This window comes from Coturnix japonica, chromosome 9 (assembly GCF_054131305.1).
Source record: "Coturnix japonica strain WE chromosome 9, WE-NBRP24, whole genome shotgun sequence".
Lineage (NCBI taxonomy): Eukaryota > Metazoa > Chordata > Aves > Galliformes > Phasianidae > Coturnix > Coturnix japonica.
Window position 1 is genome coordinate 31030330 of NC_140671.1, and position 13416 is coordinate 31043745.

Below are 13416 nucleotides of genomic sequence, written 5' to 3' on the forward strand. Positions count from 1 at the left end.
CCCGCTGCCGTCGGTGCGTTGGTTTCCATCTGTTCGTTGTTCACAGCGTTGCCCCACGCAGGACACACAGGTAACACATTCCTCCCCCCTTCCACGGCTCTACCCATAACACAGGGCTTGATAGAAGGAATTCAGATCAAACCAACGTTTTCAACTTATTTACTACAAAACACCAAAATACATACTGAAAATATAAAACACTGTTAAAAATGATCGTTTGGTATCTACAGGTTTGGCCCAAAGTCCCAAAGGCTTCAGGTGTCATCACACTGCAACGTGGATTCCCTCTGCTTAAAACACTTCCTCTTTCTCAGCTTCCCAGAGCCCAGGATGCTGTAGTTGTACTCAGATGTGACGTAGGGGATCTCTCCCTCGATTCCTTCCTGGAAAAACCAAACCAAAAGCCAGAACACTTCAATGTTACAGATGTGATGACTGGACTTACTTGGGGGGCAGAGGGTGATAAGGGTTATCTGCCAACATCCAGATGTGAGCCCCAAAGAAAGCAAAATCCTGCCTGCAAGATGAGCCCCATGACAACGTTTCCCACCTTCCACCAGCTCCTACCTGGCTCACAAAGATGCAGTTTGGGACGGCGATGTTTCCCAGCAGGAGGCAGTTCACCACCCTCAGGCTCTGGGGAGGCACCGGGGTCAGGATGTGATAGAGATGCTTCTCCATGTCGACCCCTCGGACAATCCCTGTAACACAACACACAACGTTCTGTTCCCTCCCAACTCCACCAGCCAAACCTGGCCCATGAATTCTGTACAACACTCAGGATTTGCTTTGGGAAACATGGATCTAGTCCTATTTTCCCAGTTCTTTTTGGAAATAGGAGATAATCCCACCATTCTGCAGTGCAGCTCAAAATACAACGTGACAGCACTAAGGGCTGAAGGTCTCCCGGCCTCACTCACCGAAGCCCAGACAATCACAGATGGGTGTCTGTGTCAGCAGCACCGGGCCGGCACTTTGGCATCTGATTTCATCTGGGATCCTGCAGAGCCCGACCCAGCTGGCGTTCACTGCGTACATGATGTTGGAAGGAGCGACATCAGTGTGAATAACCCTGAGTGCAACAGCATTAAAAGGTACCTGAGGGGGAAGGAAAGGAACGAAAAGAAACACAGCTGTGTCAACAGCAGCTTTGCATATTTAACCTGAACTTGAACCCAACTAGAAAAGCCACCGACCACATCTACAAATAGCACAGCAAACACAACTCAACGCACAGAACAGCTGCTACAATGACACTGCAGCAAATTTGCCTTTTAATTACCAGCCCCGCTCAGCCCATTGCCTTGCATTACAAAGCATTTCTCACCACCTTCCAAAAACATTCACAGTGCGACTCTCAATTCCCTGCAGCCCCTGCAGTTGCCCCATACCTGGTAGGGCACGATGCTGTGCAGTGGAAGGACAGACGGCACATCTGGGGGCTGCAGCTGCCCCAGGTAACCCAGGATGGACATGTCACGTAAGATGCTGCTGTGCACTCGCCTGGAGGAAAGAAACGCAGCAAATCAAGACGTGGAAGCTGCACTCAGTGTATTAGTCTATGTAACCAGGGAGGAAGGAACAACCCCCGCTCTGTTCCCCACAAGGGCCACCTAACACAAGGGTTCTCCATTATGCATTTACCACCAAGACTCAGTGACTTCATTGCGCCAATTAAGAACCACTCAGTGCCGATTTTCCACTTACGCTTCACCCGCAGCCCCAGCTCCAGGGAACTCAGGGTGCACGTAGAGCAGTTTATAGTCAGGAGCTGATGCATCTTCCTCCCCTTCCGAGCACTTCCAGCTCTCTGCCGCACTCAGGTCCATCCTCTTGCCCTTGCCCTGCTGCTGGCCCTTGGTGTACAGCCCAGGAGCCACACGGACGCTCTCGGGGGTGAGCGGAGCCATGGCCTTCCAGTCATACACATCCATCTGAACCACGTGAGTGGGCGACAGCAGCCGGATCATATCGGTCAGGAGCAGCAGCCCCTCACCTGCAGGGAGCAGAGAACACACGGTTACAGCCACCACATAAAGAAACCTCAACGCTGTTACAGACCAACAGCAGCTCTGATCTCATGCTCCCTGCTGTGCAGTGAGGTGATGCACTGTCAGGTTGTTACGCTCCCTCTGCCACCACCCCTCCAGAATGGACCCATCGTGTTTGTTTACCTTTCACCCAGCCCATAGTGTTGATGACTAAAGGCACTTCCTTCCTGTAGGAGCTGAACACGTACTTGACCACATCGATGTATCTCTCTGTGTCCTGCTCACAGCTGCTCTGCCCATAATACACCATCTTACGCGGCGTCCGCTGGTGTGTGAATGGCGGACCTGGGAATGAAAGCACATCTCTGCACTGCTGTGTACCCTCCATCTGCTGACACACAGGGAGGAAAGAGCAAGACAATTCCTACGGCCTTTTATTCTCCATGTGCACTTTTGCAACGTGTGGCAGCTTCCCCTTAAGTACAAACAGCCCATCCCCAAAAAGCTCCTTGTGGGAGCAGCAAAACATACCGAGAAACGGCTCCGTTACGGTACTTAGAGACACGCATCCGGGTGGTGTGAACTCGGTCTGGCCTATGTCGCATTCCATGTACTCCACAGAGGGGAGGCTGCAGTGACAGGAGCATCCATAGAGATGAGCAGCACTGCTGTGAGTGAGGGGAGGCACAGCTCACACAGCACAGAGCAGGGCAGCACTCACTGGTTGAGCAGCAGGTTGATGAGGTATCTGTTGAACGTGGACTTGCCGATGCTCTTGGGGCCACACACCATGATGACGGGGACGCCTTCATCCTCCACTAGCAGGAGACACAAGGGTTACTCTGCAGGGCAGCACCATGCCATGCACTGAGCGCAGCAGGGCAGCACCGTGCCATGCACCGAGCGCAGCAGGGCAGCACCGTGCCATGCACTGAGCGCAGCAGGGCAGCACCGTGCCATGCACTGAGCACTCACCGCAGCAGCCCCGCAGCAGCTGGCTCAGGGCTCCCGTTGCACTGTCCGACAGCATCAGGCCGCGCTCGGGGCCGCAGGGCACGATTCCCACGGCCGCCAGCAGCGCCAGCTCGGCCGCCACGTCGGGGTCGGTCTCGGTGTCGCTGTGCGCGGTGCCGCCGTCGGGGCGTCGCGGGCCGTGAGCGGCGGCAGCGCCCGGCGGGACGCGTCGGAACGGCGGCTGGAAGAGGCGGCAGAGCGGCGGAAAACTGAGCAGGAACCGCGTGAGCGCCGTGTCCAGATGCTCCAGCAGCAGCACGGCGCAGCCCGGCCGGAACCGCGCCATCACCCGCTGCCGGGCCGCTACGGGACGAACCGGACAACGCGAAATGGCGGCGGGGCCGCGAAATGGCGGCGGAACCGCGACCCCCCCGGAGCCCCCGAGTCCAACTCACGGCGGCGGACGCGGTGAGCGCGCAACGCGCTGCGGGCGGCGGAGCGGAGCTGCCGGGCGTCGGTGTGAGCGGCGGGCAGCGCCTCCAGGGACAGCGCGCAGTGCGTCGGCGGGGACAGCACCGGTAACGGCGGCTGGTGCGGCTCCACCGTGAAGCCCAGCACCCGCACGGCGCCCAGCAAACAGCGCAACCGGCACCTCCCGGTGAACGTCAGCACCTGCGGGAACGGAACCGGGGCAACGAGTCAGACGGGGCGGAGCTGAGAGCGGGACGGAGCAACGAGCAACGATCGATGAACGCACCTGCTGCGGGGCCAGCAGCAGCACCGCCGCGCCTTCCCGCACCTCCACGGCCGCCAGCCCCGCCCCGACCGGCGGATCCGTGACGGACCGAGACAGCGACGGCGGAGCGGCCAGATCCGGCCACGGGGCTTCATCGCGGGGATCCACGACGGAGCCGCGGGACTGAGACCGGCGGGGACGGACGCGACGTGCGGGCATGGCCGCTTCTACCGGATGTACCGTACGGACATGGCCGCCTGTACCGGATGTGCCGTGCGTTCATGGCCGCACTCACCGCATCCGGCCCCGCCCCGCCCCGCCCCGTCCCTTTATTGGCGCCGCCCGCCCGGTCCCGCCCCGCACCATGTTCCCGCTGCTCGTGTCGCTGCTCGTGTCGCTGCTCGCTCCGCTCGGTGCCGTGTGCGGGCCGTGCTACCGCATGGCGGGGCTGTTCCAGATCCACGACGGACGGGACGGCCGGGACATGGAGCGCGGCTGCGGGGGGTCAGTGTGTGAGCGGGGAGCTGCTGCTGCTGCTGCCGTCCCGCATCACGCCGCCCCAACCGTGTTGTTCCCGCAGCGCCGCGTTGTTCCGCAGCCACGGGCAGCACCTGGCGCAGACGCTGCGTTTCGCGGTGGAGGAGATCAATAACGGCAGCGCTCTGCTCCCCAACGTCACGTTGTGCTGCGACATCCACGACACGTGCTCGGACGCCGCCAACCTTCTCGCCACGCTGCGCGCCCTGGTCCGGTCCGGCCGGCGGCACGTGGAGGCACCGGGCGCCCTGCGGCAATACGAGCCCCGGGCCGTGGCCGTGATCGGGCCCGACAGCAGCCGCCTGGCGCTCAGCACCGCCGCCATCCTGGGCGTCTTCCTCGTGCCCGAGGTCGGTCCCGCTCCCCTTTAGCCCCACGGGCTCTGGGGCTCTTGGCCCGGCCCGTTTCCCAGCCCTGCTCCCTGTTCCTGCTCCCTCCTGTCAGGGCAGCAGACCCCCCCGTGTCCCACCCCGTCCTGGCTCCCTTTGCAGATCAGCTATGAAGCCTCCCTGGAGACACTGAGCCTGAAGCGGTTCTACCCCTCGTTCCTGCGCACCATCCCCAGCGATGGGCAGCAAGTGAAGGCCATCGCGCTGCTGCTGCAGCACTTCAGGTGGACGTGGGTGGCTCTGGTGGGCAGCGACAACACCTATGGTAGGGATGGGATCAAGGCCCTCTATGAGCTGCTGGCCACAACCGAGGTGTGCGTCGCCTACCGAGGTGTCATCCCCGCAACCAAGGACGGCAGCAGCCCCGAGCTCCACAAGCTGACCCAGATCCTCATGGACAGCAGGGTCAACGTCACCGTCGTGTTCTCCAACAGGAGGAACGCGCAGCCCTTCTTTGAGGCGGTGGTGCAGCGGAACATGACGGGGATGGTGTGGGTGGGCTCTGAGGACTGGTCTTTAGCCCAGACCGTCTGGCAGGTGCCCGGCATCCAGAACATCGGCTCCGTGGTTGGCATTTCGGTTGAGCAGGCAGAGCCCACAGTGCTGAAACGCCTCCAGTCTTGGGCGAACGCAAAGAAACGTGCTGTGTGTGGGAGTGCTGGCAGCACAGCGGAGCCGAGGGGAAATGGAGCGAGCAGCATTGAAGGCGTCCAGCTGAACTGCACCCAGCACCGCCCAGAATGTCAGCTGCTCGCTCACACCCCAGACATATACGACATTCAGGCCTCTTACAACGTGTACTCTGCTGTGTATGCGGTGGCCCATGGCCTCCACGACCTGCTGGGCTGCGCCTCAGGGGTGTGCAGCAAAGGCAGAGTGTATCCCTGGCAGGTAAGAGCAAGGCAAGGCCCTTCCTCCCTCTGCAGCACAGACTTTTCCCTTGTGCTCAGGGGTTTTCTGTCTCTGTAAATCCCTCACACACCCAACAGAGCAGGGCTGTGCTGCTCAGGGCTGGAAGCCTCTTGGCCTCTGGCCGTGTGGGATTGGCACAGATCCTGCCTTGAAGGCTCTCCCTTGAATGATGCCAACAGCCATGTGAGGCTGCCTTCAGCCTTCTCACTGCAGCGTCCCTGTAGGCTCCAGCTGTTGCAGGTAAAGCAGCCTGGATCCAGACACACACTCTCAGCTCACTCCTACTCTTCTGTCTGTAGCCCTTTGCAGAAACCCAAAGAGATCTGCTGATCTGCTGCTGCTGGACCTGTGCTACTTACAGAAAGGAAGGCAGAGAGGGGCTGTCAGCACCTTCCTCGCTGGAGGCAGGACTCAGTAGGAGTCTTGTCACCAGGAAGGGCTCTACTCTGACTTTCTTACAGCTCCTACAAAAAATCAAGCAGGTAAACTTCAGCCTGCACAACAGCCAGATCTCATTTGATGCCAACGGGAACATTCGTAAAGGTTATAACATCATTGCATGGAATTGGAGAGGCCGGAGTTGGGCTTTTGATGTGGTTGGAGCTTTCACTGTGAACCCTGAAAAACTGCACATTGACCAGAGCAAAATCCTGTGGCACACAAGAGATCACCAGGTACAGTTCTGCATTCAAACCTTATTTATTGTTGAGCCAACTAGTTCCCCAACGTTACTTCCTGGGTATTTCCCCAGAGCAGAAGAAATGTGAAGGTACGTGGGAGGGGGCCAGAGGCAGTTACCTGCATTCTGAGTAATAACTGTCATTAGCCTTGGGCTGCATTCTGACCCCTCACCCTCCCAGCCCACGCTGCCCCGCAGGTTGTGCCTCTGCCTGATGTTTGCTGTGCTCCCAGCAGGTTCCTGTCTCCGTCTGCTCCTGGCCCTGTGCAGCCGGGGAGATGAGGCTGCAGCAGAACCGACACCGCTGCTGCTTCAGCTGCGTGGCCTGTCCAGCAGGGACCTTCCTGAACAAATCAGGTCAGTAAACCCTTGGGAGTTTCTCTTTCTTCCTTATTGCTCAGTGTCTCTACCTGCACCCTTCCTTTTCATCACACCAGTTCCTTGTTTCTACCTTACCCTCTCCCTGAACCTGCTCTCCACTTAACTCTTTTATTTTACTTCCTATGGACAGTAAAAAAACCTGAGCTCACCTAAATGTGGTTAGCCTGGCTTCCCCGTTTGCTTCCTTATGGGTATGCAAAGCTCATGCACTGCACTCAGCCTGGAGCTTTCCAAGGGATGTTTCCAGCAGGTGGCTTCATACAGTCAAATTACCATCAGTGTCAGCAGAGCCCCCTTGTCTTATGGCCTGGGGACACGGGATGTCTGGTCTAACAGCTGCTTCCTGAGCCACATCCTCAGGGAGGGAAATTCAGCCTAGTGTTGCCTTTGTGCTGTAGATGTTGCTCACCTGTGGTCACCAGCAGCTCCAGTCCTTGGGGTGTATGGAAATGTCCCATTCCTGGGGCTGGTGACAGGGTTTCCCTGGCACAGACCCACTACCCACCATGATAAATACCTTACCAATGTGTGCTCGTGGCCCCTGGGCAGCCTTAGTGTGTCTGCACTGAGCGTGGCAGAATTGCCAGCTCTGGGTAACGGTGGGAGTGGGGAGCCCCCAAAAACACCAATCCTTCCATCTGCAAGAGGAGAGAACTGCCAGTGCATGGTACTGCTGTGCACACAGAGCCCTTCCTGTCCTGCAGCCCTGTCCCACTCAGCTCAGTCCCCTGGCTCAGCAGGCACGATGCAGCCTAGTGCTCTCCAATAGTGCTGCTGCAGTCCCACAGTGCTACGCCCTATAATTCCCAGCTCACTGCCCTTATCACAAGCAGTGGACTTTTGGGAAAAGAGCACTTAGGCTCAGAACACTGCGGGGAAGGAGAAGAACCAGAGGCAGCTGTAGGGAGGCGCCTGAGGCTGCAGAGCTGTGAGCTCAGGGTGCCCCACCAGGACCAAGCACTAACTGTGCCCATGGCTCCCACGTGCCGCTGTTCCCTGCAGCCCCGTATTCCTGCCAGGCCTGTGGGAGGGACGAGTGGGCGCCCGCAGGGAGCGAGAGCTGCTTCAACCGCACCGTGGAGTTCCTGTCCTGGGCCGACCCGCTGTGCTGGGCGCTGCTGGTGCCCACCGTGCTGCTGCTGCTGCTGCTGCTGGGGCTGCTGGTGCTGTTTGCCCTGCACGCCTCCACGCCGGTGGTGCGCTCAGCGGGCGGCAGGTTGTGCTTCCTCATGCTGGGCGCTTTGTTCTGCGCCTGCAGCAGCATCTTCTTCACCTTCGGGCGGCCCAGCCGGCTCTCGTGCCTCGTGGGCTTCCCGCTCTACAGCATCAGCTTCACCGTGTTCCTGTCGTGCGTGGCCACGCGCAGTCTGCACATCGTCTGCATCTTCAAGCTGAGCCGGCGCTGCTCGGCGCTGCACGAGTCGTGGCGGCGGCGGGGCGGCCCGGTGCTGTTCATCGCGTGCAGCACGTTGCTGCAGGCCGTGCTGTGCGTGGCGGCGGGTCCCGCGGGGCCGAGGCGACACTACGGGCTGCGGGCGGAGCGCGTGGTGCTGGAGTGCGGGGCGGGCGGGGACACGGCGGCCATAGTGTACAACGCGCTGCTGGGCGCCGGCTGCTTCGTGCTGAGCTACGCGGGGCGGGAGCTGCCGGCGGATTATAACGAGGCCAAGTGCGTGACGTGCGGGCTGCTGCTGCAGCTCGTCTGCTCGGCCGCCGTGCTGAGCACACGGGGCGTGTGCCGCGGTCGCAGCGCCGCGGTGCGTTCGGCGCTGGGCGCGTTGTGCTCCGTGACGCCGCTGCTGGTCGGGCTGTTCCTGCACAGGGGCTTCGTGCTGCTGCTGCGGCCGCAGCTCAACACGGCGCAGCGCGTCCAGCGGGCGATACGCAGCTACACGAGGCGCCGCGACCGGTAACGGCCCCGCGCGGCCATCAACGGCATTAACCGCTACGGCATCACCGGTACGGCATTAACCGGTACGGCATCACCGGTACGGCATTACGGCATTAACCGGTACGGCATTACGGCATTAACCGGTCCGGCGTTACCGGAGCCGTGCAGCCAAACACGATCGTTGTCAGCCCGTTGTTCCGCTTCCTGTCCGTCACATCCGGCGCCACTTCCCGGTCCGTCACATCCGGGCGCTGTCGCTCTGCCGCCTGGCGCTGAGGTTCCGGTGCCGTTGCGGTTCCGGCCCGTCGCGGTTCCGGTTCCGGTCGGTTCCGGCCATGCCGGGCGCTGCCGCTCACAGTGTCCGTGTGCTGCGGGAGCTGAACCGGCAGCGCGCAGCCGGGCAGTTCTGTGACGCCACGCTGGGTGTTGGCGGCCGTGAGTTCCGCGCTCACTGGCCGGTTCTCGCCAGCTGCTCCCGGTTCTTCCGCTCCCGGGGCTCGGTGGGCCCGGGCCCGGTGTCGCTCCCCGACGCGGTGGCGGACACGTTCCAGCTGCTGCTGGATTTCTTCTATACCGGCCGCCTGGCGCTCACCGCGCACAACCGCTCCCGGTTACTGTCGGCCGCGGAGCTGCTGGGCGTACCGGACGCCGTGGCGCTGTGTCGCTCGTTCCGCCCCGCACGGCGCCGGTCCCGCCGCGCCCCCGGCCCCGCGCCGCGCCCCGATGAGCCGGGAGAGCAGCTGGGAACAGCGGGACCGGACACGGAGCGGCCCGGAACGGACAGCGCGGCGACAGCGAACGTTGCCCCGCCCGCGAGCAGCGACACGGCGGGAGGCGGGACCGGGAGCGGTGATAACGAGCCCCGAGATGAGAAGGAGGAACTGGGGGATAAAGGGAAACACCTGGAGCGGGGACCGGGCAGGAAAGGAAACACAGCGCCCGTGGAGTGTCCGACCTGCCATAAGAGCTTCCTCAGCAAGTACTACCTGAAGGTGCACAACAGGTAACAGCTCCTGACAGCGGGGAGCACGGCGCGGTGGGGCCAGTACAGGCTCAGCAATGGGGGGCTCTGATCGGTGCCGGTGGCTGATGCCTCAGTGGGACCGGGTGGATGGGATGGATTGCACAGGAGGAGTAAAAGTGATCACTGCCATCAGCAGAACTTGTTCAAAGGAGGCTTTAAATGGAGCTTTCCAGCTCCTTCAGCAGCTGCTGCTCACAGCACAGCACAGGCGGCTGCTGAGGCCTCACCCTGCTGGCAGCACAGACAACAGGGGGGTTGTTGCATCCTCCTGTCACAGCACAAGTGCTGGGCACACAGAGCAGCGACTGTTTGTAGGTCTGTTGTGTGGGCAGCAGAGCTCAGCGCTGTTCCACTGTCAGTAATGGATGCTCTGCATTTGTGTGTCCCCAGGAAACACACTGGTGAGAAGCCATTCGAGTGCTCCAAATGTGGGAAATGTTATTTCAGAAAAGAGAATCTCCTGGAGCACGAGGCCAGAAATTGCATGAACCGAACTGAGCAGGTACATGTGCCCAGATGGCAGGTGCCCCCAGCTGCTGGGCTGGCTGCTGGCTGCACATCCAGCTCCTGGCATCGTCCTTTCCTGTCTCACTCTGAAGCTGATCCCTTCCTTCTCTCGCAGGTCTTCACGTGCTCTGTTTGCCAGGAGGTGTTTAAGAGGCGGATGGAGCTGCGGCTCCACATGGTGTCGCACACAGGGGAGATGCCCTATAAGGTCAGCAGTGCACACAGCAGCTCCAGCCGTGCCTTTCTATTCTGGGGATCCTGGCCCTGCCGTACTGGGGCTGTGTTACCACCTGGTGGCAGGGACACTCCGCTGTCTGCAATGCGCTGCCTTTGACTGCAGGCATCGCTCTTCTCCCACCTTTCCCCTTGTCCTTATTGCCATCACTGGGTCCCTTACCCGTGAGCTGTCAGTTGTCTCCAGCAGCAGCAGAGCCGTTCCCCACCTCTGAGCCCTGAGACACACCAGAGTCAGGCAGTTCTTCCCGTGGCTCTGCAGCCGGGCACTGCTGCCTTGCTGGGCACTTGTCTTTGTGTCAGAACAGCTCGTGTGCTCTCAGCGCAGGGATGTCACATAATGAGGTGCCTGGAAGCCGACCCTCTTCTCCTGTATTCCAGTGCTCCTCCTGCGTGCAGCAGTTCATGCAGAAGAAGGACCTGCAGAGCCACATGATAAAGTTGCATGGCGCGCCGAAGCCCCATGCGGTAAGGGGAGCATGCTGGCACAAGGTGGGGTGAGTGGAGGTGGTTTTTTTAATGCTTTCTCTGCGGATTTTGAGAGAGAATTACCTTGCGCTGAAATACAGAGTAATTCCCATTATCCTTTCTGGTTCTGCTAAGCAAGGCAGGGGGTTACAGAATGCTGCCTAACCCCGAGCTCTCCTATGGACTTGCAGTGCTCAACTTGCTCCAAGTGCTTTCTGTCTCGGACAGAGCTGCGCCTGCACGAGGCATTCAAGCACCGAGGAGAGAAACTGTTTGTCTGCGAGGAGTGTGGACACAGAGCCTCGAGTCGCAATGGCCTGCAGATGCACATCAAGGCCAAGCACAGGTATGAAGTGACCTCTTCCCTCCTCTGTGTCACAAGCAAACTCCTTCTCCCCATCCTCCTGTGGGGTGGGTGCTGGGAGCCCCCTGCAGTGTGTGGGCTGATTGAATGGTGCTTGCTGCCCTCCAGCTTCCTTGGAGGTGATGTGCTGCAGTTTCTGACAGCTGCAGGTTGCTGGTGTTGGCAGCTGTTGGTGAGTGGCCAATCCTTAGTCCTGCTTGCCTCTCTTCTGAAGGAAATGTGTGCTGTTTGCTCTTCCTCTGAGGGTAGTAATGCAGGTGATGGCTGGAGCTCCTCAGCTGTCCTTCTGCCTGGCTGATTCCTGTCCTTGAAGTGGTGAATTTTCATTAGCTCTGGTTCCTGGGCTGGTCATATGGTGCCTGAGGGGCAGGAAGCACCAGCTTTGCACTTCATATGGAGCATATGGGTGCAGAGGAGCATTTGTGGCCCTGCAGAATACTTTAGTTGGAGATAAGTTGAAGTAGGATGTAATTGCAGCGCTTTGAGACAGCTGTGACAGGTAGTGTGAGGGACTGATCCAGGCAGAGGTGGAGGTGACGTTTCTCCATCTGGGGGCTGCCTAAGGCCCAGCTGCCTTTCTCCTGCCCACAGGAACGAGCGTCCCTATGTCTGTGAGTTCTGCCATCACGCCTTCACACAGAAAGCAAACCTCAACATGCACCTGCGCACACACACCGGTGAGAAGCCCTTCCAGTGCCACCTCTGCGGCAAGACCTTCAGGACACAAGGTACCGCTGGGCACACAGCACTGCGTAACTGCAGCCCCCTCCTACCCCACGGAGGCCACCTGGGAGCACACACGGTCTCATCAGCGTAGCACGTGCCTGTGCCCCAACTGGGGGCACCCAGCTGACCTGCAGCTCTCTGTCCCTCTGCTCACGGCAGCGAGTCTGGACAAACACAACCGGACACACACCGGGGAGCGGCCGTTCAGCTGTGAGTTCTGCGAGCAGAGATTCACAGAGAAGGGGCCGCTCCTGAGGCACATCGCCAGCCGGCACCAGGAGGGGAGGCCACACTTCTGCCAGATCTGTGGGAAAACATTCAAAGGTACCTGCTGCTTATGGCTGTGGCTTCGTGCCACTTTCCAGGCTGTGCTCCTTCCATGTCTTGGCCCTTGTGCCGTGGTGCTTTACAGTGTAGGCCTGCAGCTGCTCTGCTGGCAGGGCTGCTGGCAACGCCACCTTCTTTTTCTCCTCAGCTGTTGAGCAGCTGCGCGTCCACGTCCGCAGGCACAAGGGGGTGAGGAAGTTTGAGTGCACTGAATGCGGTTACAAGTTCACACGGCAGGTAGGACACGGCTCGGGTGGGTGCAGGGCAGTTCTGCTGTGCTTTTGCCAGCCCTTCCTTTCAGAGAAGCACAGCACACCAGGCAGAGCCCTCCCCCTCCTCTCTTGCAGGCACACCTGAGGCGCCACATGGAGATTCACGACCGGGTGGAGAACTACAACCCCCGGCAGCGGAAGCTTCGGAATCTGATCATTGAGGATGAGAAGGCGGTGGTGGTGGCTCTGCAGCCGCCCCAGGAGCTGGAGGTGGGCTCAGCTGAGGTCATCGTGGAGTCCCTGTCCCACGGCCCCCTGCCTGAGGAGATCCCGGTGCAGAGACTCTGTTCAAACGACAGCTTCTCTCCAGACGTGATTGAGCAGTCACTGATAATAACCACAACAATTCCTGCTGACTGTGAGACGTAACATTGCTGTGCACATCCTTGCTACCAAACAAAGCGTTGGGCTGCACTGACTCTGCTACATTGGTTCTGTTCAGCCTCCGGTAGCTCTGAGTCGTACATCCAGCCCTTCTCCCTCCCCCCTGTAATGACCCCAACCCCGGATTGCAGGGAACATTTCTGATGAAGCGATATCAGGTATCAAATTAAGAAACATGAAGCTACTCAGAATGACTACTTAAATAAATGAACATACAATGTATGGGACGAGATGTAATTGATGACTCCATACGTGTAATACTGTGAATTGTTTTTAACGAGCTCTCAGCTGTGGCCAGAGGGGAATGCTGGCTCACCTGCTGCTCCATTAGTTTTATGCTGTTGATTAAAGCTCTCCCAGAAGTGTGACTCTGTCCCTTTCCTTAAATGTGTGCTGAAATGACCCATCTCCATTAAACCCGTGCCTTGTGGTTTCATTAAGCTTCTGCTGCCTATTACTGTTTCTTTGCTACACTGAAAGCATGGTGTGCTCTCTTACCTTCTCCCCACTGAGCTCATGTAGCTGTTACTCAGCTTGAAATGCAGCAGCGTTACCTCAAGGAGCAGAGAGCTGCACTCACTGAGATAACACCACCCAGGGCTGCTGTCACTGCAAAACCATTTCCTGACTGTTCCTGGGG

The 13416-nt window shown here is 59.4% G+C and overlaps 3 protein-coding genes across 8 annotated transcripts; 2 read left to right on the top strand and 1 right to left on the bottom strand.

The window, feature by feature from the left end:
• Positions 1-143: 143 nt before the first annotated feature.
• Positions 144-3936, bottom strand: NOL9 (nucleolar protein 9). 2 transcript variants are annotated; one of them, XR_014931893.1, is made up of 11 exons: positions 3703-3936; positions 3401-3617; positions 2967-3308; positions 2713-2809; positions 2523-2620; positions 2240-2336; positions 1708-1996; positions 1392-1503; positions 921-1098; positions 568-701; positions 144-383 (listed from the first exon to the last, which is right to left on the bottom strand). XR_014931893.1 is itself a non-coding variant. In XM_015882550.3 (11 exons), exons 1-11 carry the CDS (start codon positions 3898-3900, stop codon positions 255-257), a joined length of 1956 nt encoding a protein of 651 aa, XP_015738036.1. In that variant the 5' UTR covers positions 3901-3936; the 3' UTR covers positions 144-254. The 2 variants fall into 2 exon arrangements, 1 of the variants encoding a protein (XP_015738036.1); XM_015882550.3 differs by having other exon boundaries at positions 2175-2336.
• On the top strand, positions 3899-8492 carry TAS1R1 (taste 1 receptor member 1). The gene is made up of 6 exons (XM_085509289.1): positions 3899-4185; positions 4262-4568; positions 4710-5498; positions 5981-6193; positions 6435-6555; positions 7582-8492. Exons 1-6 carry the CDS (start codon positions 3899-3901, stop codon positions 8490-8492), a joined length of 2628 nt encoding a protein of 875 aa, XP_085365415.1.
• A 166-nt stretch (positions 8493-8658) lies between these two features.
• On the top strand, positions 8659-13216 carry ZBTB48 (zinc finger and BTB domain containing 48). 5 transcript variants are annotated; one of them, XR_014931894.1, is made up of 9 exons: positions 8659-9473; positions 9885-9996; positions 10117-10209; positions 10617-10732; positions 10895-11049; positions 11659-11795; positions 11953-12117; positions 12269-12357; positions 12468-13216. XR_014931894.1 is itself a non-coding variant. In XM_015882565.3 (9 exons), exons 1-9 carry the CDS (start codon positions 8806-8808, stop codon positions 12759-12761), a joined length of 1800 nt encoding a protein of 599 aa, XP_015738051.1. In that variant the 5' UTR covers positions 8659-8805; the 3' UTR covers positions 12762-13216. The 5 variants fall into 5 exon arrangements, 2 of the variants coding, with proteins under 2 accessions (XP_015738051.1, XP_085365393.1); XR_014931896.1 differs by having other exon boundaries at positions 10932-11049; XR_014931895.1 differs by having other exon boundaries at positions 10617-10703; positions 10932-11049.
• Positions 13217-13416: the final 200 nt, after the last annotated feature.

Excerpts from the sequence above, each read along its gene's own strand:
- ZBTB48 (XM_085509267.1), top strand. The coding sequence starts at position 8,806 with ATGCCGGGCGCTGCCGCTCACAGTGTCCGTGTGCTGCGGGAGCTGAAC. Across the intron at positions 10,210-10,616 it reads CAGGGGAGATGCCCTATAAG|TGCTCCTCCTGCGTGCAGCA; the intron begins GTCAGCAGTGCA and ends CCTGTATTCCAG. Across the intron at positions 12,358-12,467 it reads GTTACAAGTTCACACGGCAG|GCACACCTGAGGCGCCACAT; the intron begins GTAGGACACGGC and ends CCTCTCTTGCAG.
- NOL9 (XM_015882550.3), bottom strand. The coding sequence starts at position 3,900 with ATGCCCGCACGTCGCGTCCGTCCCCGCCGGTCTCAGTCCCGCGGCTCC. Across the intron at positions 2,810-2,966 it reads GCTGCTGCGGGGCTGCTGCG|TGGAGGATGAAGGCGTCCCC; the intron begins GTGAGTGCTCAG and ends GTCTCCTGCTAG. Across the intron at positions 384-567 it reads ACTGCATCTTTGTGAGCCAG|GAAGGAATCGAGGGAGAGAT; the intron begins GTAGGAGCTGGT and ends TGGTTTTTCCAG.
- TAS1R1 (XM_085509289.1), top strand. The coding sequence starts at position 3,899 with ATGGCCGCTTCTACCGGATGTACCGTACGGACATGGCCGCCTGTACCG. Across the intron at positions 6,194-6,434 it reads GGCACACAAGAGATCACCAG|GTTCCTGTCTCCGTCTGCTC; the intron begins GTACAGTTCTGC and ends TGCTCCCAGCAG. Across the intron at positions 6,556-7,581 it reads GACCTTCCTGAACAAATCAG|CCCCGTATTCCTGCCAGGCC; the intron begins GTCAGTAAACCC and ends TGTTCCCTGCAG.